A 26,307-nucleotide genomic window follows, 5' to 3' on the forward strand; every position below is an offset into this window, starting at 1 on the left:
TACCTGCGTACTTAGGAATGTCATCACAGTAGATTGCCTCTCCTGTGGCGTGTTTCGCTGCTGCTAAGTGAGGCACAGGCCTACCAACCACATCCTCTAATGATTGATCATCGGGCACTTCCTAATTAAATCACAAAAGAGATTGGCCTTGGTCATATTTTGCATCTTTTAATAGACAGAAACGTTTAAAGAATTGATGGAATGATTCTGCGTCAAAGTAAGTTATAGACTATCCAAATGTATCTTAAAATTGAGAATTAAGAAAGGAAACATTTGTAAACACATCATGGAAGGAAATAGAGAACTGACAAAAAGTACGATCATGCCTGTCAAACAGCATTCACAGAAACGGCCGCAAAATTGCTGAAAAAAAGAATGGCTATTTTGAACGTAGGGCTTTAATTTTTCGTGAAAAAAAAATGCGACTAGTGGAATAACAGAAAGGATTTAAATTAATACTATAACCGAGCTACTGCGCGCTTTGTGATTGGTTTATGCCTTTCATCTATTAGAGTACAAACGCACAGAATTGACCTCACCCCGTGGTGTGACTCGCGCGCGTGATCATAGTTCATATTCCAAATCATACCACTTTTTCACGTCATCGGTGATCTATAACTGAACAGACGCACGGCAAAATGGAATCTATTTGTTAAGTTTAACAACTGAATTGGAAAAGTGTAGGTCGTTATTGTTCCTCCCACCAAATACTGACCTTTTATAGATTTACCCTCAAGCAGAAAGGCATAAAACAAAGGCATACCATTACCTGAAAGGTCTGTATGCTGCGGGTAGCATCTCTGTGAAAAGGCTTGATTACACTCTCATAGCCTCTGGGTACTAAATGATCAGCAACTAACTGAAATTTACACAAAAATACTCCAACTGAAGTTACCAATATAATTTAAGGTAGACTACTGAAGTAATTCCAAAGAATGCAAAATTAGGATACAAAAACCCCAAAGGTAATTAGAAATGCTAGATACGACAAATTCAGATTGATTTTTCCTTGCATTCTCAGGGTTACAAATTCGGTATAAAGGTCACAGACATAAACCGGTCTTTTTATTTGTAGTGCATCTAGGCGTATTAAGTAGATCTACAAAGTTAAATTGTGTGGGAGGGGGTAACCCTGAGATGAACTAGCATCTTCCAGGGAGGTGTAGAAATACTTTTAGTCGCTTTATGCCATTGAGGCCGGGGATATTGAACGGCTACATGATAAGGCCATAGTCTTGAGCACAGCCTTTTTCCAAATATTTCAAATTGCTACGATCCAAGCAGACGTTATCTACCTCATTATTGCTAAGCCACTGAGAAACGTTTAGATAGAACTTGAAGAAGAAGCTTGAAGCAAGTGATCTCCTGTATTCCACCTGACCACCTGGTGCCCCAGGTGCGAGCGGCAGATCTTCAGCTAACAACTGACAAGCATCTTGAACTATGCTTTCATCCCATTTTCTAGACAGAACAAAAGATAAGGGCAGTCTAGTCACTGAGTTAACAAAGCACTTTTTGACAAATACCAACTTTTTATCTGAAACTTTCAAAGCATTCTGAGAAACTGACTCTGTATGACAGTTACTCACAACCGTTTGATTTAAAGAATAGGGGCAGGCCAGGCAGCCAGTTGGCATTAGCATTAAATGAAAATTACAACCCAGCAACTAAACAATTAAGGAGGCTCGATGTAGTTTTTTTAGCCAAAGGGTGGTTGTTTTGAAAATTAAAATTATCGAGGAAGCCAATGTTCGATTTTTGCCAAAATACACCATAATGACCAAATATGACCAAATTTTAAATTTTTACCCATCACTTCGTCACAAAGGTTACCATAGCAACGATTGACGTTTTCTTTTGTTCTCAAACAAGCTTAATTTTCTCGAAATCTAGATTGACTCTTGGTATTCATTTTTTTATAAAGTAAAAGTATAGTTAAAGTATAGAAGATTGACTACCTGTACACAAAATTTTAGGAAAATTTGTAAGAGCGTTTTAGAGTAAATCAAGAATAAAGTTTTTGGTATTTTCTTATAATTTCCTACAATCGGCAGTCGATATATTTTAACAAATTAAAGCAAAAAGTCTTTCGCTTTTAGTTATTGGTCTTTTGTGGTTTAAGTATTTATATTTCAGTGAAAGTAACTGTGCTCAAATAATACGAAACAATTTTAAAGTGCCTATTTTATATTAAAATGGTGTCTTTCTGAAAATTTCATTCTTGATTTACTTGAAAACGCTCTTACAGATTTTTCTAAAATTTCGTCAACAGTTAGTCAATCTACTAAACTTTAACATATCAAAAAATAAACACCAAGAGTCAATCTAGATTTCGAGAAAATCAAGCTTGTTTGAGAACAAAAGAAAACGTCAATCGTTGTTATGGTAACCTTTGTGACAATGTGACGGGTAAAAAATAAAATTTTGTCATATTTGATCATTATGATGTATTTTGGCAAAAATCGAATACTGGCTTCCTAGATAATTTTAATTTTCAAAACAACCACCCTTTGGCTAAAAAAAATACATCAAGCCTCCTTAATTCTCAAATTTGAAGCAGGTCATATTGGCAATATACAAATAAACTCGAGAGCCTTCTACTAAAATATTTCCCGCATGAATGAAGAAAGATTTTCTTTTTATTCCGTGCCAATATTTATAAAATAATTGCAATGGCACACGGCATTATGAAAAATATTGCATTCAGCTTTCTTATTGGCTAAATTCTATATTGCATGGTAATAACCATTCCCTACCTGCCAGTGAGTCCCTTTATGGTTTTCATGGCCATGACTGTTGTAGGAGCCAGGCCTCCAAAACTGAAACTGCAATCCTTGATTCGCCATGAACTGGAACTAGCTTGCTTCTCCAACAACACTCGCATGGCTGTGTTCACTATGGCGATATCATCTTCACGTCGACGAGCTTGTTTGAAGGAGAATACATATTCATGCTGCAATAATATGTAAAACCCCAAATTACAAGTTAAAGATTAATTACAGCCTTCCTGAAGAAATGGCAAGTGTGCAAAGCAAATGCAACGGATTAAAATTAACGTTTTACAGTCAACTCTCTCTAAGACGGACACCGTCGGGACCGGCCCCAACTGTCCGTCTTAGAGAGGTATCCGCTTTATAAAGAGTCGAGGTAACGTGACAATGTTCGATTGACACCAGAAATTTTGAGATGATGAAGCTAAACGGCTATGCACAACGAATACACGTCTGTGTTTTCTGTTTTAAGTCGCCAACTTAAGCAAAACCTATAAAGTGGAACAAAAGTAATATCAGAAATTCGACCTGTTTGTTCATTACAAACGGTAATACTGTAAGTAGAAAACTACCTCTTTGTTGCCCATACACTCAAGCAAAGAAGTAATACGTTATAGCGGATTGTTTTTGGTAAGTTTGGTATTTTAAAGGTGCTGACTTACTATGCTATATGTCGATACCAAGTTTTAAAGTATTATTCACTAAAAATAAACTTTTTGTGCGTGTCCGTTGGCGGTTTCAAAGTGTCCGTTGTCCGTCTTAGAGAGGTGTCCGTCTTACAGAGAGTTTTGTTACAGTAAAATGACTGAAAAACGGCAGGGACCATCACCTGGTGTCCGTCGTATGGAAGTGTCCGTCTTATAGAGGTGTCCGTTAAGAGAGAGTTGAGTGTATCCCTATAAAGCTTGAAAGTTTACTCCTGATGAATTTTCATTACGTTTTATATAAACAACTTAAAATTGACATGACCGTGGACTGATCATTAACTATGATCATGTTCATTTTCAGAGGATATAAAAATTACGAGAATGTCACGATAAAGATACAAAAAACTTAAACTGATACATGATCAGCTCTTGTGGTGTTGCTATAGCAACACCACAATAGTTCGTTTAATGCTCGAGGAATGAAATTTCCATATTTCCAAATATCGAGTCTAAGAAACTCAAGTAGAGGTCTGAGAGAACAAGAGATAGCGTGGGAACACTAGATGTAGGCAAGTTTTTCCACAGATTTTTAGACTAAGAGTTCTCGCAAACTATCACGAGTGCTTATCATAATGCTGAAAGGGAAAATTCTTCTTCATTTTGGGCTTAAAAATGCCAAAAATTGCAAGTTTCTGACTGTAAACTTTAATAGTGTCTACTAAACCAATTATACCACTTAACTTTGTTTTCTTTGAGTGACTGTCAATTTGGGTGCACCTCGTTTGCTACTCGCTTAGAGAAAACTGGGGTCAATTGTTAAATATGAACTCTATATGTGTGTTCTCAGTTATAACATTAAAATGTTCGGTCATTCTAGAATTATTTGAACAAACGATAATGGAGTAGTAGTAATGTTGAAACTGATTCTTATCTAGCGTACAAATTTTCTTTTCAGGTCTATGGAAAGTGATATGGCGTAATTTGGTCTGAAATAGGAAAGGGAATGAAAGGGAATGTCGACGAACACGACGAAAGAATAAAAAGAAAGAAAGAAATCCTATTCAAGTGCTGTTACCTTTTCCGTAAATGGAATGAGGATGTTAATCAAGACTTCACTTGGCCCTAAAATTGTTTTTCTGTATCCTGTGAAAAAATTCTCATCCAACTTGACTTTCCTGATTTTTCCTGTCGTAGATAAGAAATGAAAATGGTAATGATTGACCAGTTTACAGCCAGCAACTTATAAATGATAAATGTGCATGCCCCATCATAAAACCCCTTGCTGACACTTCATGCCAGTGATTTACTGTGCCGAAAAAAGTCCCCCCTCCCCCACCTTGCGTGACCTCCTCCCGTCCCCTGACAGTCCCTTTTGCGTTTATTGACCATACACGCCACCCTCAAGAAAAATCAGGAGTGAGAAGTTTTGCACGAGCCAATAAATAACTACAGACAACGAACATGGGACATGCTCGAGTGTGCATGCGCGATTTATGGCCCATTTACGTGGAGGAGAATGATCCTAGCACAAGGATCATCCTCCTTTCATGTAAAATGGAATGATCCTTGTGCTAGGATCATCCTAGTACTAGGATCATCCGAGCGCCATATGTTTTCAGCTTTCAGTTTACATGTGAAGGGTTGCATTTGGCCCTAACGCTAGGATCATCCAAGCGCTAGGATCATCCTATCTGAGATGAGGGATGATCCTAGCGTTAGGGCCAAATGCAACCCTTCACATGTAAACTGAAAGCTGAAAACATATGGTGCTCGGATGATCCTAGTACTAGGAAGATCCTAGCACAAGGATCATTCCATCATTCCTCGTGCTAGGATTATCCTCTTTCCATGTAATACCTCCAGCTGTTGCCAAGAGAAGTGTACATCTTGCAGCCATGAATACTGGATTCAAGTCTGATATTGGACTGGCAGTCATGATATTTCCACCAATGGCCTGACACGCAAAGAAAATGGAAGGAAAACGGTTACTTACGAAAAGCTATGGGGTTTATTTGTCATTTAGTGTTTGGGAATGGAGCTTTGTAGAGTTCGCTTTGCTTTTTTAAGACTGATGTGGTGACCGGATGCATGCATTAGACTGCGGATCAATTGGTCTTGGATCCAGCCTGAAGGCAAAGGTATTTTGTATTCTTGGACAGGACACTTTACATTAGCAATACCTCTCACAATCCAGGAGTATAAAAACATTTGGGTCGACCGATTGTTAGAGCATACCGAAAATATGATGAGATATAACTTGCGATAGAATAAGTAGGAGTGGCGACTAGGCGTAACAAACTCCGAGTCGCTTCATGCTACAAAAACGTAACTGGGTTAAGTGCCGGCTTCTTCAGCCAATAGGATCTGAAAAGGTTTTGCTTTATTTTGAAATTATAGGAACTGAGTTAGCAAATCTTTGAACAATTTTGTTTAGTTCATGAGTGGTTATCCATTTGTTATTTTCTAAGTTATTTTTTGTGTATTTGAGTGCAAAGCAGACAAACGTATACTTACCCCAACGTTTCTTATCTGATGACCAGCAAACCACTTAAGCATGTGAAGTATTGCTGTGAACCATCTGGTCTTGTATTCTGTTGTTCAAGAAAGACACAAAGTTTCACCCGGTGTGAGGTGTCAGAAGTAAACGATAGTTACTGCAACCAAATGTGTTACTTAGTTCTAAGACGAGAAGGGAAAGCTAAAAGTGCATAGTAATAACTGTGATAATTAAGTTCCCCACGTTATCAAGAGGTTTTTTAAAACCAATTGGCGCAGGGATTTTCTTTGAAAAAAGGGACAGTTTTGACATTTTCTGGTCAGATATGAGTAAAGTCTGCCCCAAACTACTTGAATTGGCAATTAGAACATAAAGGCACGCCTTTCTTTCCACTAGCTATAGCATCACAAATATGACATTTTTGCTCGGGCATGCGCAATATTCAAAGTTTCAGTAAGAAAATGCCCTACCACATTAGGTTTTTCGTTTCTCGTTTTTTTTTTTCGCCTTTTCTGGTTCTCCATTTCTTCCGTTTTTGCTGCAGTTGTTGGCCTTCCACTGGGCTTGCTTGTAGTTCAAGAAATCTCGAGAAAGCATCATTCAAACATAAATTTCTTGGTGAATTCTTGCAATTGAGGAGCCAAGGGTGGTTGAGGCAAACTTTCCTCCGAGTTTTTTATTTAATATTCGAAACATTTTTGTGGGTATTTCAAGCGCAGTTGTCCCAGTCACTCTAATCTGGGTATCACTGGATTAAGTATAAATGATGCCTTATTTTGGTCAAAGATGATGGCGTCAGAAGTGGAACAAAGGGCAACGTTAGTCCCGGCCGGTTTTGACCCGAACCGGTGCCAATGGGTTAATTAAAATTATTAATTATTCTTACTTTTCATCCTCCCCCCAGTTTGGTTATGAGTTAAGAGAACTGTACATTAGTACCTGACATTGAGCGACAAGCCTCATTAAGAACATCTTCTAAGGCAGTTAGAGTCACAGAGGCACCAAACTTGATGCCATCTGCTGTGTGTTCCACAGCGTTCAACTCTGGGATGTGGGTAGCAGCTATCATGATTGGATACTTCTGATTCTTGAATTTCACTTCAATTCCTATTAAGCACAAACAGTGTGAGAAAATGATTGATAATTAAACCTCTGTGGATGACTCTGTCTGTTATATTAAGTTCTAACTGATATACTCTTGTGTTCGTATCGTTAAAGGGATTATGTCACAGGAATTTTGCAGATTTTTGGTCTAAACTGCTCTGAAATAAGTGGTTAGCAACTTCACCGATGAAAAAAATTATCTTTGAACATTTAACTGAAGATATAACCTTTATTTCGGGTTAAAAATTAAACTTCGGCTATAATATTGATTTTTTTTTTTTAAGGCGCGCGGAAACTATTTGAAAACGTTGGCTAACGTTTTCAAATTGCAATCCATTTCCATCCGAGCCATCCGCAGCCAAACGCGCTTTTAAACAGTTTTACTGCTCTAAAATAGCAATTGTTAATTAAAATGAACCATTATTTTTCAGTTTCCAACGACACAACTAAATAAATTTTTGCTGTTCAAATATCTGCTTAAATCCGTGACATGGTCCCTCTAAGAAACATTCTCCTCACGGAGCTCCAGGTGGTCGCTCAAACAGACATGGCATCTAAAGGGTAATATTTTTTATTTTAAATTGCAACTTCTTACACGTGTATTCGCCAACCAGCTTATTTCAATTTAAAAGCGTTCAAATCAATCTTTAACCGTTGAGATAACACGTCATATTTTTATTAATTTTTAAACTAGTGAATGGAAAAAAAATATATAAAATCACCGTGAAATTTCCGAAGCATTCGGAAGACGTTCTAGAATGTCTCGAATTTTTCATTAACTTGGAAAAAGATTCCGTACAAGACTCGGTAAGCAAGGATTGAAAGAATCGTGTATCATCTCCATTCGACAAAGTATACAATAAAGTTGCGAAAACCATTGTAAATCTTTGCTTACCTATTTCTGTATTACCAATCACAAGTTTAGCTTGTGGATGTTTCATCTTCATGTCTAACAATTCTTCCAATGTTGTTGGTCTGATCCAAGTAACAAGATCTCCTTTAATATACAAGCTTTTTGGCTTGGCAGCATCTGAAAGCTTATAAAATATACAACAAACAAATTTCTAATACGTTTAGCTTCGTACGCTGTTTCGAATACAAGCAACGGAGTAGTTAGCTTTGCGCTTTCAGGCAACTACATTCCTTGAACAAGCTAACAAAAACTTACCATCAGTTCAGGTGGGAATATTGCATCCTGTGTTGGGTCATATGGAGTGAACTCTACAGACTTGACCAGTTCATTGGAAGCCTATATAATCCAGTAAAGAGACAAAAATTACGAGAAGAACCAGAGAGATCTGTAACTCTTGCATTATACCTCATGGCTCACGAGATTTCAGTCTGTATTTATCCTTAGCAAAAATTGTTCGAGGTTAGAACGGTGAACATCTCTTTTTGGAAATCTTCGAAAAATCGTCAAAAACCTCGTTGTTAGTAGGTTTATATAATAAATAAAATAATATCGATTCAAATCGATTTCTCACAAGTGAATGCAGCGAAACCATGTATTCCTCTATAGATCACGGGTTTACAGAAATTTTTTTCCGCGTTTTTCCGAGCACAACAGAAGCGATAAAAGAAAGGAGAAAGACTGAAAAACATAAAAACATGCTCGCAAGGATTATATAATGAACTGTCAATTATAAAGGATTTGTTCTTTCACTGCTGCAATTTTTTGTTATATATTCTCCTAACCTTACATGGTCAAAATGACGTAATAGGCGGAATAATAAAAGGAGACATTCTCCTTCCTCCAAGTTTAGAACATTTCATCAGATGCATGTGACTTACGTTTGGGTCAATTTCTTCTGCTGTGCGATTATCATTGATTTCATTTTGATTAACGTCTAAGCAACAGCCATTTATTCCTTTGCCACAGCATTCCTGCAAATAAAGAATGATAAGATGTTACCTTTTTAGCTTCAATCAGCAGAAACTGGTTGCAGAAGTTACATGATCACGCTTTGGCTGAAGTGTAATTTCAATCTTACAACGTTAATTTCATATTTGTCACTTTTCTGACGAGCTCATAAGCTGAGAGTGAGAAATGGTAACGCCTTGGGTGGCGCAATAGAGTTTAATGTGCTGCCCGCAGATAATATGAATTCCATAAGGAACTCGCCACCCAAGTAAGACATAATAATCCTGCACGAGGTCTGCCCTGAGATACCATGAGTTCCATAAGGAACTCCCCATCCAAGTAAGACATAATAATCTAGCACGAGGTCAATATGCTGCCCTGAGATAACATGAGTTCCATCAGGAACTCACCACCCAAGTAAGACATAAAAGTCTAGCACGAGGTCAATATGCTGCACTCAGTCAACATGAGTTCATCACCCAAGTAAGACATAATAATCTAGCACGAGGTCAATATTCTGCACTTAGAGAACAATAGTTCGATAAGGAACTCACCAGCCAAGAAAGACATAATAATCTAGCACGAGGTCAATATTCTGCACTTAGAGAACAAGAGTTCGATAAGGAACTGACCACCCAAGTAAGACCTGGAAAAATTCAGAGGTTGGATGGGGAAGTGAGGGATGGTTAACTTGTGATACAGAAGACCTTTCCATCGGGGCGAGGGGGGAGTTGACGAATACATCTCTGGCAAAAGGCTACAGCTCCAAATGTCAGCATTCGAAATTCATTAGTTAATTCACCCCAATCCTGTTGGTAGATATCTCAACTTGATAACAAACTCAGTGTTAGTATTAATACACATATTCGCTTTATTCTACACAAGCGCAATAAGCCTTTTCATATTTGGGATCCTCAAATCCCGAGAGGAAATATAAAGAAATTTAAATTTCCAATTAGCTGTTTGATCAGCACAGTTCCATAGTCAAATGTCAATGGCCTCACTGAGTCACCGAGTTTTCTGGTAGAACTTAACGAGAAAGTAGAAAAATCGTTGCACAATTCCTGTTTAAACCTTATTCAGTACTGACCTTCGTGAAGGTTTTAAATCCTTCTATAATTGGTCTGTATCCGGTGCACCGGCATAAATTACCTGAAGTTACAAAACAGATTAAGTAAACACGATGAGAACTTTATCATGTCCAAGACCAAAGTCAATTTCTTTGTAACCGGAGTAAAGTGTGCGCTTAATTCTTCTCACACACGATTCTGCTCTACGGTGGTCTGTGTAATTTCTCTTATACAGTGGAATCCCCATTTTTCGAGCCTTCAAGGGAAATATAATTGATGCGAGAGGGATGAGAGAGGGTTTAATCAGTTAGTGAAGCAAATCTGAGAGAAACGACTTTGGTTTAAGTATCGGGTGGTTAGAGGAATAGAGATTCCATGGTATATCGCTTACAAACTGAAGGCAATGTTAAGCCGAAGTTCACTACTAGCGATGGTATATTGCAATTCTTGAGTTTTGTTTGGTCAACAGGCAATGATAGATGAGCTCATATACCATGGACCACAAAAATGGCAAGTGCACGCGTTAACGAGAACAGCAAATATTGTAATTCTTTGAGAGTTTTTAATAAAACAATTATTCCACTCGCACTTGTTGGATATGAGATAGTTATAGCCAACTCGTCGCCACGCGACTCGTTGGCTATCTACCATCTCATATCCAACACGCGCTCATGGAATAAATGTTAAATAGCCCCACGATGAACACATAATCATCCCATCCAGGGGGAGCAGCAGTACTCCTTGTCGCTTCTTGCTACGGAAACCAACGATAAGCGTCAGCCTCATGGACCACTAGGCTCAAACGCACACTTCACGTACCTTCAAAGGCACTTTCCATTTCCTTGTATGTTGGTAAAGGATTGTTCCTCAGCAGGGCGAACATGGACATCACAATTCCTGGGGTACAAAATCCACACTGGGATCCATGAGATTTAGCAATCCTCTCCTTTGACATGGAATAAAAAAAATAGATTACAACCTCATTTTAAACATTCCAAATTTCATTCACACCTGAATTTACCGTTACGGGAAAAAACTGAACAATCAATGTTTCATGCACCCAAGAAGCACGTGCATACATGGTACCCTTTACCAATCAGAGCAAGTAAATTTTTCCGCTATTTTTGATTCTTTTTGCAGATAATGTATATAACGTAAAAATATAAAAGAGGCTTGTCATACAAAAGCGTTTATTCGTGCGCGTTGATGTCTAAAGGTCTTATGGTGAGTGGTAGTTTAACGTCATTTGATAGAAGTTCACTGTTTCTGCGCGAAGAAATGAGGAGAAATCAAGAATGCTCGAATTCATTCTTCTTCCTTCTATCGTGCTAAAGCACCGTGAGCGACGCGACGCACAAGCGACGCTACACAACCATTACACATAATATCTTCAACAATGTTGCGAAATCTTTTACGTTCGCTTCTGTTTCTCGAAGCAGCTGTATTTGAATCCCGGTTGAAAAATGAAATGAATGGAAAGGTCTTCCAAGCAATTGCTTTCTTATTCTAAAAAACGTTTTCAAGTAATTTAAGAAACACGCTGTGTTTCATCGGGTTATCTAAACACCGAGAAGAGAGTTGAAACTGGACAACGCATAGCGGAGTATTTTTGACGAAATTCGAGGTGTTTGGATAGCCGATGAAGCACTATCTCGAGCGTTTGATATATGTTCTTAATCAAAACAAAAAATACGGAGTAAACGCAGAAATAAAATCGTAAAAAATCAGGCCTGATGCTTATTAAGACCTGGTATCCAAGCATCCTTCACGGTTATGATTTTCTTTGTTTTAACTTGATGAATAATTATTGAGTTCAAAAAGCCTACATGTACAACAGAATTCGTACCCATAACCTCTGCGATACCGGGTTAATATGTTTGAGGCAGTATTCTTATATCCCTCGAACCACCATCTTAAAAGAAACCGATTACTTTCCCTTTACTTTCCAGTCATACCGGCCGTGCCGGTTATACCTGTTTCATACCTGTACTGGATGCAGGGCAGTCTTGGTGCTACCGATACCTTCCACTGTGGTAACAGCCATTCCATCAACTGCACACAACGGCAGCAAACAGCCATTTGCAGAAAAATGTCTTATCAGTGTTAAAGATTGACTTCTTGCTGATATACTTCAAAAGAATTAGTAACTGTAATACTTGTATCGTATCATGCAAAACGCTTTGCTTTCTTCTTCAGTTCTACTACGGCATTGCTGTCAAGTATAATTGGATATTTTAAAAACATACCATTTTAAAATTATATAAAATTTTGACAACAAGCGTCCCCCCACCGTTAAATATGCCCCACCCACCCCAAGTCTCACATGCAAAATCCTTCCGGTACAACAGCCCTCCCAGATAGAAGCCATGGGTTCGTATTTAGATTAAGATCTCAAAGATTGGCATAATTTCGTACCATCATAAGCCCAATACATTGTTGTTTCGTGTAAATGAATCCCAATTTCTTAAACTCCAAGGGCAACGAGAATTGGCTTGAAAAATCAGAGGTAGTATAGCAGTGTTAGACTAAAGTGAAGCAAATCCAAGACAAAATACTTTTGGGTATTCCGAAAAATCGGAGGCTCGAGAAATCGGCGATGCACTTCATTTTGTGTCGTTAGGGTATACTCGGTGACCTGTAGGACCCTGTAGTGGTTGTTTAACAATGTAGAACCGGGATTACTTGTATACTTGTGTTCGTGTAGAAACAAATATAAAAATCGGCTCTCTCAGTGGTGTCATCAAAGGCTCTGGTACGGTTTTACTCCATGACGTAAAATTTCGACAACAAGCACCCCTCTTCCTCCCTTCCTTGTAGCGTTGCCAACAACTATCGTGCATTTCCTGCCTTTTAGGTAACCTATTACTGACCCAAACATCAGAGAGAAACCTAAACAGTTTCGGTTTATCGTTATGCTATTATTATAGCAACTTGTCTAAACTACCGTCGCCATTTTGGTCATGTAACTTCAAAAACACAATCCATTCGCCGCGTCACCGATATCGCCCGAAATATTGCTGTGTGCTCTGGGGCCTTAGCAAAATATCTTGTTGTCGGTCTGATATTTTTACAGTACCACCCTGGCGCTCAGTTAATAAAGATTGTTTTCCCAAATTCATTGTACTCACATTCCTTACGTAGCATTTTTTAACTCTACTGAATTATTTCCATCTTGAAAACTGTCAATAAACCGGATAAATTGACTAAAAGGATACCTGATCTTTTTGTTTTCATGATCGTACTTGGAGATCATAACAGTGCATGCTCCACAGCCTCCTTCACTACAACCAAGCTTGGTGCCTGTTAAACCCACTGAATAACTGTTAAGGTTACTATATTCATATGAACATTAATATTATAATTAAAGCTTTTGTGACTTGGGCATCCAAACATACTAACATGATTTACCCTGATAAAACTGCTATAGCCCCGTACAAAACAAAGTTAACATTTCTACTTCATTTTAAAGCAAATACAGTGTAGACAGCCACAGAAACGGATTTTTAAAATATTTACAATATCTATTAGTGAAGAAATTTGAATAATTTCATTGGCAAATGCAAACTTTGAGGAAAAGAAAATATTTCAAAGAAAGGCTTTTGCTCTTAATTTAGCAACATAACAACAACATAATCTTACATTTCAAACAAACTTGATTTTTTAAGAAGGTCAAGATGACGACCACGTGCACTGTACTGTAGATGATCTGTCGATGTCTCGCTCGAAGTGAAAAATATGAATTCATGTTTAAGAACTTCGTTAAAAACGTACATTTTCAGAAATGAACCAAGAATATTCTCAGGTATCACGCATTTTTGTGGAAAATGACCGCGGAAAGGCGACTGCGCTATAAAATGAAGCCTGAGGCTAAATTAACGCGAATTTCAAACATTCGCGTTAATTTAAGTCGCGTTGATTTCCGCCCGTTAATTAAGGACCACTGCGACCTTTGACCCCAATTTCTCCATACAGTCTATCTAATCCGCTCATCAGGGTGGAAATCTACCTATATCACTGAAACTGTGAAGAGTTCTCGAAGCGGTCAGATTCCTTCGCTTTTCCTATACGTTTGGCTGAGGTAACACCAGCATTGTGTCCGTCTCAGATTAAACGTCTTGGTTGATAAACTTATTCATTTCTTAACAAGTGTTTTTCTCTGTGTAAGTTGCGTTAATTTCCTTCATTTTAAAATGCAACCCTCTCTTCCGTGTTACCCTCACTTCCGATTCGCTTTAATTTAAGTCGCGTTAATTTCAAGCGTTAATTTCCTATAATAAGGTGGTAAATGTTATCGCGCTGCAGTCTGAATTTCGTACCACGGCTGACCTCGACTTGATTCAACTGAATTTCGCACCTAATTTGATCCTAAACTGTGATCTATTGTAAGCCATTCACAGTTTGGGATCAAAAGATGCGAAATTCAGTATTTCATGGAGCATTTCTCGCGATCAGCTGAATCAAGCCGAGGTAAGCCATTAATTGCAAATTTCAGTAAATGTATTATATCGAATACAGCGTGTCGTGACGTCACGCTATCTTTGAACAGTCCGGATTGTCTGCCTGTGTACACACCATGTTATATTTTGCATATGACGCTAAATTAGCACACAAGCATTCCAGTGTGTATTTTTTATATTTCATTTGAATAACTAAGTTTTATCAATCCTCAAGTTTTCCTTCCATTAGTGTCTCTGGCACTAGTGAACAAATATTATTCGCTTTAAACGCTATAGAGGTTTATCATCTTTCAGAAGTGCCCAACGAAACCGCTCCACAAAATATCCGCTCTGCAAGGTAAACTTGAGCTGGCTGGCAAATTTAGGAATAAGATTGAGCGCTTGCTGGGACGGTTTTCCTTGGAGAAAATTTGCTGGGATTTTATAAAATATCGATAGTACCTGGGGAAAATGAACCAAAATCTTTCTGCTGGCTAAAACACAGACAAAAAAAGACGCGCGGATAAACGAGAATTTAATAACTGACTAACTTGCATTTGTAAACAATATGAAGTAATTGCTTACTTTATTTCTATTGTTTCTATCGGTTATTCTGCTGTCACTGAAGAGGCAAAACAGGCCAGTTTCCTTTTCTTTATGTAATACGAGCATGTGAACGATTTAGAGTCAGTTGAACAGCGCGCTCGGCCCAAAGCGAATGTGTGGCTATCTAGCCAGCATTTTATGGAATAACTACGCATAGGATAACCAGCTTGACCGACATAGTTCTTGGTGAGTATCGAGTGGTCCCTTTTCTCTGTTGATTAAGCAGTCTTGAGCAGTTTAAGCGGCGTTTAATGAATAATATCGTGTTCAACTTTTCAGCTTTCCGGCGCGCGCGATGGCATGTAAGAAACACACAAGTTATTCAAGGTCATTCAGGTGGTGTATTACCGGGTATATTTTAAAGCAGCTGCCCCAAATTGTAAGTACAGTGTTAATGGTCTTTTGTGTAGCTCTTACCTGCATGAAAATATACCATTCGACGAGGTTTTCGTTAGCTGGAGGATAGCATTCATGAACATGTATTTTCATTGTTCGCTAATAAATCCGAATGAAACAAAATCGAAAGATGAAAAGAGACCATTCCTTCGACCTCGAAAAGATATTAGCAGATCATTTTAATCCATAAGGCATTGACCTGACAAAAATACATCAACGAATAAAAGCACGCATTTTATTTTGCAACTCTAACGGTAAACGGGCGGCACAGTTTAAATTTATGCGTGCCGCGCGCGCGTGCTGGATAACTCCTGGATCACTTTTCCTTGGTGCACGTAACTTTTGATAATGGTCTTTATATCAGTTACTTTTTGGCAAAGTAATTAATCTTGTATTCAGATCAGAAGGGCCTGAGGGACGTTTAAACTATAAGCATGATAAGGAGTCGAGAAAACGATCCCACGAAAAATTGTCTCATCGTGATCAGATATCTGGCTATTAATTATTTATTTCCGGCTTCGCTAATCATTTTTTTACAACATTATTTTCACGTTGCTTGTGCAACAACCATTTTTCAAAAGGGATGAAAATATATCGAAACTGAATTGAAATGGCGATATGTGGAAGAAATAATAATAATAATAATAAAACTACATTGCTTTTGCACTCCGTGACGCATTTTTCAGATTGTGTGACAACCCTTATGACGGTCGCGCGCAAAGCCGAAACAAGTATTCCTTTGATTCATTTGACCGAGAGGTAACAAATGTCAGGCCTTTAAATTAAAAGGTAACATTCCGAGATAGGTTTCAGTCTTTTTTTCGAAGAGGTCGAATTGCCTAATTTTTTTATGCTTGTCGTCATAATTGCAGAATACCGCTCATGTGAGCAGTGCTTACATTGGTTTCTGTGATTCATGCATACTCCGACGAGAGACACAAGTTTGTCCAATTTATTGCATTTTGAAGCATTTTCAGCCAAATGATTAGTTCATTTCCGTTTTCTGAAGATTCTCATGTCGGGACTGTTAAAATCAATTGGCCTAATTATTTTGCCTTATTATTTTATTATGGCCGCTTGTTTTAAGAGTTTTCTAAAACACCAGCAACAAAGATGAGAAGAACTTTCGGACGCGTTTCGATGCGATAATTATTTTGTGCTTGTCGCCATGGTTGCCGACTACCGCTCATGTCAGCAGTGCTTGCATTGGTGTTTGTGACTCATACTCCGGTGAGAAACAAAATAATTATGGCCGTTAGTTTCAAGAATTTTCTTCAACATCAACAACAAGATGAAAAGAACTTTCGGACTCGGTTCGATGCGATAATTATTTTGTGCTTGTCGCCATGGTTGCCGACTACCGCTCATGTGAGCAGTGCTTGCATTGGTGTTTGTGACTCATACTCCGATGAGAAACAAAATAATTATGGCCGTTAGTTTTAAGAGTTTTCTTCAACATCAACAACAAGATGAAAAGAACTTTCGGACTCGGTTCGATGCGATAATTATTTTGTGCTTGTCGCCATGGTTGCCGACTACCGCTCATGTGAGCAGTGCTTGCATTGGTGTTTGTGACTCATACTCCGATGAGAAATAAAAAATTATGGCCGTTAGTTTCAAGAGTTTTCTTCAACATCAACAACAAGATGAAAAGAACTTTCGGACTCGGTTCGATGCGATAATTATTTTGTGCTTGTCGCCATGGTTGCCGACTACCGCTCATGTGAGCAGTGCTTGCATTGGTGTTTGTGACTCATACTCCGATGAGAAACAAAATAATTATGGCCGTTAGTTTTAAGAGTTTTCTAAATATCAACAACAAAAATGAGTATCATTCTCGGATTCGTTTCGCCATAATAAAAGTATCATACATTCAAAAGTGAAGTAAAACAAACTATTCAATTATTGTGTCCTTGTCGCCATCGCCTCCGTTCATCCTACAGACTGTGCCTTGCTGGCATTTTTTAGCATCTTACTGTGCCGTTCATCAAAAAGACTGTGCTTCGCCAACTCGTACTTGAAACATCTAAACGTGCTATACATGCAAAAGATTCTGGAAGAATAATAATCTCACTCTGCGATGTTGGCCTTTGAGTCATTTTCGTGTGCCGTTCACAGAATAGACTCTGCGTTACTGGCAGTGAAATCATCTTTATATCCCATCCATCAAATATAATTAATGGTTAAATTATGTCTTTTATATTGATCATATAATAGCATTTTCATCTGAAAAGATAATGATAATTTAGTTTAGAATTCTACCTGCTTAGCGGACATTTTGTTCTATAAAAAAATCGATTAAAGCGTTTGTGCTGAAATGGTTCAAGTTGTATTCACGTTCACTGATTTATCGATGGGTTCATCAGTTTTAATCTTGAGGTGAGTGACAAATCCATTTTTAGTTAAAAAGTAAACAAAAGTATTTTGTCTTAGACAGAAACAAGTAGAAAAACACTATTTTCATTAAGTAATTTTCCGGAATTGTCTGTTTAAGGACACAAACCATTTTTTTTTTCGGCGTAAAACTACTTGCTGGCAAAAGAGGACAGAAAATCAACATACCTTGCAGAAAAAGGTGAATAAACGTTCCTGGCTGGGAAACCAGGACAAAAACAAAAATTGCTGGCAAAAAAGGGTCAACAAATGTTCCTGGCTGGGAAAAAGTCAGAACATTTTGGATGCTGGCTGGCGAAAACGGCTATTAAAATAATCGCTAGCTGGCTCTGAAGAGCGGATATTTTTTCCCACGGTACTTAAAAATTAACTGAAAATGCCTTTGCGCATGCCCATTTATCATCTAGGCCACTAATGAATGGATTTTGATAATAACCTTCGTTGGGTACTTCTGATCTTTGTGTCTACAGTCTATGTAAAAGAATAGAGGCCTTACAAAAGACACGGAAGATTGCGTGATGAAACAAATGACTGCTTTTAAGGCTGTTTTGCAAATTATTAGTAAACAAAGGATACGATGATTTCGAAGGTACTCCAGCAGGGTCATTTCAGGCTGTGCATTGGGCTCTATGACCTTAAAAAGAGTACAGCGTATGTCAGAGTAATATAGCCAGCTACGAAATTGGTTTTTAAAGGGGTCAATTGGGCAAGTTACGAAATTGGTTTTGTAAGGGGTCAATTGGGCTGCAAAGTTGAAACACAGGCCGACCACCCTATGTGTTCGTGGTTAATAATTGTTGACATAAGGTCATGTTGAAATCAATGGCGCATATAGAAGATATATAGAGAAACATTACGTCGGCTTCGATAAGGGATTTACTACAAAATATAAAGTTTACTCTAAATGATTCAATAAAAGTTAAGATGAAATGTTGAATGAGTCTTGTGTCGTGTTTTTTTTGCCGCCCCGAGCCCTTTAAGCCGTTATTTTTGCGAGATCATTTAGCGACCGGTAGAAGAGAGAGAGAAGAGAGAACAAGCCCGGGGGGGGGCACCCGGTATTTTTTTGGGTGGGGGTGTGCCGCTGGGAATTTGAAGCCCTTACCCTATACCAGACCATGTTCAGTCGATTTTTGCAACCCTATACTAGACTAGACACTGAAAATCCCTACCCTATCCCAGACTTGCATTTTGTTAGAACTGTATCATTATCAGTGTTTTAATGGACAACCATCTGTGAACAAGGATGCCGCGATGATTTTATTTACGTTTAGGAAAACCTCTTTCTCTTCCGAGTTTCTGGACTATATTCGTCATACCGTCGATCGGTTTCCCGGCAAATGTTTCCCTTTTCTAGACCAAAATTCTCTGATTTCTATACCCTATCCCAGACTAAACTGCTTGAAAACCATACCCTTCACAGCGGAACATACCTATATAGCTCATGTATGGGAGTGCACCCCCCCCCCCCCCCGGGAGAACAAGGCAAGCAGTTTGTTGTTGGTTGTTGTTGATAAGTTCTCGCTCGACCACGCGAGGAAAAGAAAGAAACTGCAACGCATTGCAGTACTTCTATGCTATTCGCATCTTTTGTCCGTAACCAGAACAAACATTGTTCTGTTTCAAAGTTTGACTCGTCGAGGAATAATAAATTGCGTAATCGTATTTATCATTCAACCCAGACCGCCCTGATTAAGCACTTTTCAGTCTAGAATTTTTTTTCAGCATTGGATCTCGGGCACGAGTCTAGGATTCTACCATTCTATACTCCTCTTATCCCCCCACGTTTATTAGTAGCTGCGAAAGGATACCGACGGACGGTATACAGTTGACTCAGTAACAGAACGTTCTGGGCGTCGCTTATTTTACGGAAAAGAGCAATAACACTTCGCCGATTTCTGAACTAATTGGAACAGACGTACCCTAACTTGATGCATAAGAAGATCATTTACACCTGGTATTGCTCAACCCCTGTTGCTTCGACCCCGGGACTTTTTAATAGCGGAATCTTCAGTTTAATAGACAAAATAAACACTGATGAAATTTCCATACCTTTCTTCCATTGACAAAGAAAATTATTTCTTGATCGCAGGAGCTTGACATCTTTCAAAGGGCTGGGTTTGAGGTCAGCTATACAATCTATATACCAATGCTGGATGATGAAGCAAAGATTAAAATTTTGCGACTCGAAAGAGTCAGCGAAATCAAATGCCGAGTGGTTTAAATTGCTTCCACAGAACTCCCTTTGTGGGTGTACGTATTTAACTCAATTGTCACGCCGCCCACGCACAGGCAGGCAATCCGGACTGCGTGATGTCACGATACGCTATTTGATCTCATACATTTAACTGATGTAATTTGTTACGGCTAACCTCGGCTTGATTCAATTGTTTACGAGAAATGCTCCATATATAAAATAAACATTGTGTCTAGATACCCGGCAGCCGGGAAGTGTTTTCGGCAGTCTGAAATTATTCTAGAATTTCCACGGAAAAACCAATCCAATCCTCCTCAAAACTATAGATCTTTGCTTAGAAATGCCAAGCGATTTCAATTATAGTTTTGGCTTTGTGTTTGAGGAAATTTTCGAGCTTGGGCATGGTAGTATCGAAAACGAAGACCCCGAAAACGAAGACCTAAGACCTAAGACCCATACGAAAACTAAGACCCGTACGAAAACTAAGACCCATACGAAAACTAAGACCCATACGAAAACTAAGACCCATACGAAAACTAAGACCCGTACGAAAACTAAGACCCGTACGAAAACTAAGACCCGTACGAAAACTAAGACCCGTACGAAAACTAAGACCCATACGAAAACTAAGACCCATACGAAAACTAAGACCCGTACGAAAACTAAGACCCATACGAAAACTAAGACCCGTACGAAAACTAAGACCCGTACGAAAACTAAGACCCATACGAAAACTAAGACCCGTACGAAAACTAAGACCCGTACGAAAACTAAGACCCGTACGAAAACTAAGACCCGTACGAAAACTAAGACCCATACGAAAACTAAGACCCATACGAAAACTAAGACCCGTACGAAAACTAAGACCCATACGAAAACTAAGACCCGTACGAAAACTAAGACCCGTACGAAAACTAAGACCCGTACGAAAACTAAGACCCATACGAAACGAAGACCCGTATATACGAAAACGAAGACCCGGCCAAAACCAGCGTTACCCAGAGTTGCGTGACATTAATAATAATGACAGAATAATATTGAAGCAGACTGAGCGTACTGAACACGTACTACTGATCAAAAATCTAGACTTGATCGAAAACTAAAACCTGATCGAAAACGGTTGCTGCGTCACAGAAGAGACAGCCAAAGTCTCCAACAGTAATGCACCGTATCGATATATCGAAATCTTAACGCGCACAATACTTGCTTCAATAAACTTCGCTACCCGATTATTATTTCTCGCTTTACATCCGCGTAGAAGGGTGCGGAGAGGGGGGGGGATTGTGCTGGGATGCTCTCCAATGATGCCTTTAGAGGCCATGACATTAGGGGGGACTGAGTATCCTATATCCCATTAATTTTTGGAATAAATATCCCTTATCCAGTTAATTCCGGTGGTTGTTCCAACGTGTATGTTCGATATCCTCAAATCTCTTGTTTAAATATCCCTTTTTCACAAATATCCCCTATCGATTTTCATAATGAAAAAAAAATCCTGTATCCCTATAATTTTTTACCCAAATATTCCGTATCCGTAAAACCGATTCCATGCGAAATGGGCTTAGCGATTGCAAAAACCAACTAATAAACCAAAAAAAAAAAAAAACGGATCGAAAGCCTCCAATCATCTTTGCAGCTACAACTGTACTATTTTCTGAGAGGTCCGCTTAAACCAAACAGGAGATGTCAATCACTTTTTTTAAGTTCACGCGGGAAAATTTGTACTTGTCTCTGATATTTGTACTTGTCTCATTTCCCCGACCAAAAGATTAAAAACCTTGGCAAGTCATGTGTGACCTAGGCTCCCGCAGTGCTATCAGAATGGAATTTTCAAAAGGAACAGCATCTTTTCATTCCGTTTACGTGTTGAAATAACTGTAGCGTTCCATTTGTCGAAAAATTCTCACCGAAAATTCCATGTAAATGGAAAGCGCTCATTGATTTTCGATTTCAGTAGTACGTTCTCAGTACGCTCAGTCTGCTTCAATATTTTATTCTGTTATTATTATTAATGTCACGCAACTCTTGGTAACGCTGGTTTTGGCCGGGTCTTCGTTTCGTATGGGTCTTAGTTTTCGTACGGGTCTTAGTTTTCGTACGGGTCTTAGTTTTCGTATGGGTCTTAGTTTTCGTATGGGTCTTAGTTTTCGTACGGGTCTTAGTTTTCGTACGGGTCTTAGTTTTCGTATGGGTCTTAGTTTTCGTATGGGTCTTAGTTTTCGTATGGGTCTTAGTTTTCGTACGGGTCTTAGTTTTCGTATGGGTCTTAGTTTTCGTATGGGTCTTAGTTTTCGTACGGGTCTTAGTTTTCGTACGGGTCTTAGTTTTCGTACGGGTCTTAGTTTTCGTACGGGTCTTAGTTTTCGTATGGGTCTTAGGTCTTAGGTCTTCGTTTTCGGGGTCTTCGTTTTCGATACTACCGCTTGGGCATACTACAAAATCTTGATTCTTCGACACTTAGAAAAAATTCGTACTCTGACTCCGGTGTCAACTCTTATAGAATAATTTCTACAAAAACTGAAGTTGAAACCCTGCGAGAGTTTTCGATATTTGCTGAGAAATGCGAAGCGATTCTAAATAATGTTTTGCTTTTGTTGTGGACGAATTCTCTTGGCTTCGGCGTACTATAAAATCCTCGACTCACGGGCACGGTTGTTCAAAAGACTAGATATACCCGGCAGTCAAAAATTCATGAATAATCAATACATTCAATATCCACAAAAATGATCATTGAAACCTAGCTCCCGAGAGTATTTCACTAATTCAATTTTTGGTCGGAAATACCAAGCGAGTTTTTACAATGTCAGTTTGGTTTTGCACAAATTGTACGAACTTTATGTGACTCACGGGCACGATTTTTCAAAGACTACATACCCGGCAGTCAAAAATGCTTCCCGTTTTTCCATCAAAATTTCCATTTGAACCTGCTGAGATGTCGGTGTAGAAATACCAAGTGATTTTCCAACTTAAGGCCTCAACAATTGCCTCGGCAGAGTAGTACAAAATAGCTACAAAACGCTTGAGCGTTCGGTGACGAAAGTTCGCCACCGATGTAACTTCCGGTGTGACACTTTAGTGGCGTGACAAAGGTGGCACGTGGTGTTGGTTTTCGCCCCAAAACGAACTCAGCGTTGGGTAGTATCGAAAACGAAGACCCCGAAAACGAAGACCTAAGACCTAAGACCCATACGAAAACTAAGACCCGTACGAAAACTAAGACCCATACGAAAACTAAGACTCATACGAAACGAAGACCCGTATATACGAAAACGAAGACCCGGCCAAAACCAGCGTTACCCAGAGTTGCGTGACATTAATTGCCAACGAGACAGCCGAGCCAAGAGGCGAGGCTGTCGAGGCGGCAGAATCATAGAGCCGTGTGCGTATGAGTGTATAGGCAGAAAAAATCTTAAGTTCTGCGTAAGGGACTTTTTTTTGACCATATTTGGGTGTAAGTAAACCCCATATTTGGGTTGTATTGTTCTTCCCAACTGGTTCCCAGTCTCTCACTCCTTGCTAGAGAGCAAATGACCAAAATGGCGTCCACGCGGCTCGCTGTTAAAATTTTCAATGTGGTCATTCATCCATTTAGCGATAAATACACCTTTAGGGAATTGTAAATCGAAAGAGAATACCCTACAGAATATTCGACCGCCGAAAAAATGAACATCAAGGTCTTCAAAGCGATGAAATAATCTTTCGACTTTGGAGTCCTTTGATTTACGATCGAAGAGAGACATGAAAATCAAAGGCGGACTGTTGACTTCAAATAGAGTTTTCTTGACTTATGAGAATGCTGAAGTCGGGTAAATGCTTCCTTTAAGTGTTGATTGTGTTTATAGTAATTGTTTGACTGATGATTTATTCCAAATCATATACCGTTTAAATTTTATTTGGCACGCATTTTCGCTCCGCGTAGGAATAACATCAATACAAAGCGACGCTCACTAAAATTACTGCATGTCATACACACAAGAAAGTATTATATCCTCACTGTCTACTACTTAACACATCAAGAAACTAAGTTATGGGAGAGAGATCCGCGGATTGTTGTGTAAAGAGGTAGACAGCGAGGATGGCCATAGGGACGTGAGGAGTTGTCAACCAACACCAGGGGAGGAGGGTGGGGCGAACCTTGATCCGTCGTCTAGCTCGGCGGTCGCTGTGACACAGTGAAATCAAAGCCACGCGGTCTATTCTACTTATACGGGGAGCCCGCAATGCAGCAATGCATCCCTAGGGACCGCGGAGTATTTAAATAGTTGTTTCATGATGCGTTAATTAATTATTCAGTGAGAATAGTATTATATCCTCACTGTCTACTACTTAACACATCAAGAAACTAAGTTATGGGAGAGAGATCCGCTCCTTGTAATTCCCTGAGGCAGTCTGCTATAACCCAGGCCTCCGGCTTCCCTGAAACGTACATCGACTTCATAACCTTCAATACCCAAATACTAAAAACACCCAATACTCAATACTCAACACCCAACACTCCAAAACTTAAAGATTTATTAACTAACAATGAATGAACAAAACAGAAAATAACAAAATAAAGCGCACTGGCGAGAAAAAACTCTAAGTCAAGGAATGCTACAGTTTAACCTTACAAAATTCTTTGCAAATTTCCCTGGTCAGAGAGGTCCGGAGCAGGCTGAGAGCCCTTTGAAGTAAGGTTAAATGTTACCCGTTCTAGCAACTGCAACGAAGTGGAAACATTAGAATGGCGCGTGTAATACAGGGCCATTTCTGTGCTTCGCCAACCCACGTACTGGGCAATCTGCTCTGGAGTACAACCCAAGCCTTTGAGGGTGTAAGAAATCCCTACCCGGAAGCTGTGAGGGGTCTCACCGTCATCGATGCCCGCGGCCTTAAGATACTTGTGAAGTCGTGCAGATACCGCTGACCCTCCAAACGGGCGATGTGATATAAATTTCTTATGTTCCGAAGATCTAAAGAAATACTCACCGAGAAGAGGGACACCCAACGACCCACAAGCTGCGATATAATAGTTAAGCCAAAAAACCGGGCAGGCGGGTACATTTGGAATACGTAACAAAGCAAAAGGGCGTAGTTGACCCGCGCGCCTCGTTTTGCTGAATGTAAAGTTAAGAAGAAACCCCTCCCTGTCCTTAAGGCGGAAAAGCTGATCTGCCTTTAAACGCCCCAGATCGGATGCTCTATCGCCCGTGTAAAAGTCAACGACAAAGAAAGTTACATCTCTGACCAAAAGGTATTTATTGAGAGGAGAAAGCCCAGAACCTTCAACAATAAGCCCACGGAGATAGGTAATCAAGCGGGTGAATTTGTCATAGAACAAAGGAACAGCTTGGCGAGGTTGCAAAGGTTGCTGGGCTTGCTCCTCTCTTACAAACTTGAGATATTCTTTTACACAAGGATGTGCCAGCGGGTTAGAAAACCCTGTACGGCCTAACTTATTGAAAATCGCTCTAAGCTTCCCTATATATGAATCGACAGTTCCAGCGGCCAGACGCTTAGGGCAATCACAGGTCTTCCTGGAGCATGAGCGAACATGGATTTTTTGTTTTCCCGCAGTATCCTTGCTAACCAAAAACTTTACGATATCTTCAGCGGACGCAGCAGAGACCTTCTTTGGAGGTACCAAAGAGCGTAAGAAACTTGATAGCTGAATTTCCAAAGAATCCTTCTGTCGTTCATAAGGTCTGTTTCTAAACGACTCTCGGAATTCTGCGAAACGCTTGTTAATCAGAGGCATGTCTACATTAGGACGGGCTCCTTGTGTTGGTTCACGCGACGTGGGATTACCACAGGCTTGGCAAAAATTAGCATCACTGTCGTTCGGGTAACAGCAGGCGGAACATCTGAAAGCAGGTTTCCAAGAGCGTTCGATCTATATAGACAAGCACAAATACACAGCTTACCAGGAGCAGATGCAACGAAAAACCCACAGATCCCATGGTAAGGGCCTAGCAATGAATTCTGGGGAGGAGCGAGAAGGGAAAAGCAATATAGCCGGATCACCTTTCCTTCCAAGAAGAAAGGAATCCACTGCTATGGCCTGGAGTAAAGCCCACCAATAACGATGCGGGTGTAGACGAGGGACAATAATGGTAAAAGCGAAACGCTGATGTTGATCAAAAAGGTATCGCAACAACGGTCCCACGAGGACGAAAGGAGGAAAAACATATACACTATGTTCCACTGGTACCGGTTGAGAGAAAACGTTAACTCCTGAAGAAAACGGGGTTGGCCAAGGCGAGTAATGAGGCAACAAGCTTCCATCCCTCTCTCTGCGACAATTACTGTCTAAAGACATCAAATCAAACGTGTGTGGCCCAAACATCGC

General features: G+C 39.4%; 1 protein-coding gene across 1 annotated transcript in view; it reads right to left on the reverse strand.

Annotated features, from left to right (window-relative positions):
* LOC144636133 (xanthine dehydrogenase/oxidase-like) overlaps positions 1-20,026 on the reverse strand; it is a 45,284-nt gene extending 25,258 nt beyond the window's left edge. Inside the window, exons 1-17 of the mRNA XM_078495266.1 lie at positions 19,835-20,026; positions 18,359-18,416; positions 13,166-13,262; positions 11,935-12,043; positions 10,770-10,896; positions 9,971-10,032; positions 8,811-8,903; positions 8,188-8,268; positions 7,915-8,056; positions 6,855-7,022; positions 5,933-6,009; positions 5,276-5,372; positions 4,494-4,603; positions 2,757-2,953; positions 1,296-1,461; positions 770-859; positions 4-121 (exon numbers count right to left, since the gene is read on the reverse strand). Coding sequence (XP_078351392.1) covers positions 4-121; positions 770-859; positions 1,296-1,461; positions 2,757-2,953; positions 4,494-4,603; positions 5,276-5,372; positions 5,933-6,009; positions 6,855-7,022; positions 7,915-8,056; positions 8,188-8,268; positions 8,811-8,903; positions 9,971-10,032; positions 10,770-10,896; positions 11,935-12,043; positions 13,166-13,262; positions 18,359-18,416; positions 19,835-19,885 — 1,843 coding nt within the window. The 5' untranslated portion in view covers positions 19,886-20,026. The remainder of the gene's footprint in view (positions 1-3; positions 122-769; positions 860-1,295; positions 1,462-2,756; positions 2,954-4,493; positions 4,604-5,275; positions 5,373-5,932; positions 6,010-6,854; positions 7,023-7,914; positions 8,057-8,187; positions 8,269-8,810; positions 8,904-9,970; positions 10,033-10,769; positions 10,897-11,934; positions 12,044-13,165; positions 13,263-18,358; positions 18,417-19,834) is intronic.
* Between the last annotated feature and the right edge of the window lie 6,281 nt (positions 20,027-26,307).

The sequence above is a fragment of the Oculina patagonica genome, chromosome 13, assembly GCF_052425735.1.
Source record: "Oculina patagonica isolate OP01 chromosome 13, crgOcupat, whole genome shotgun sequence".
Lineage (NCBI taxonomy): Eukaryota > Metazoa > Cnidaria > Anthozoa > Scleractinia > Oculinidae > Oculina > Oculina patagonica.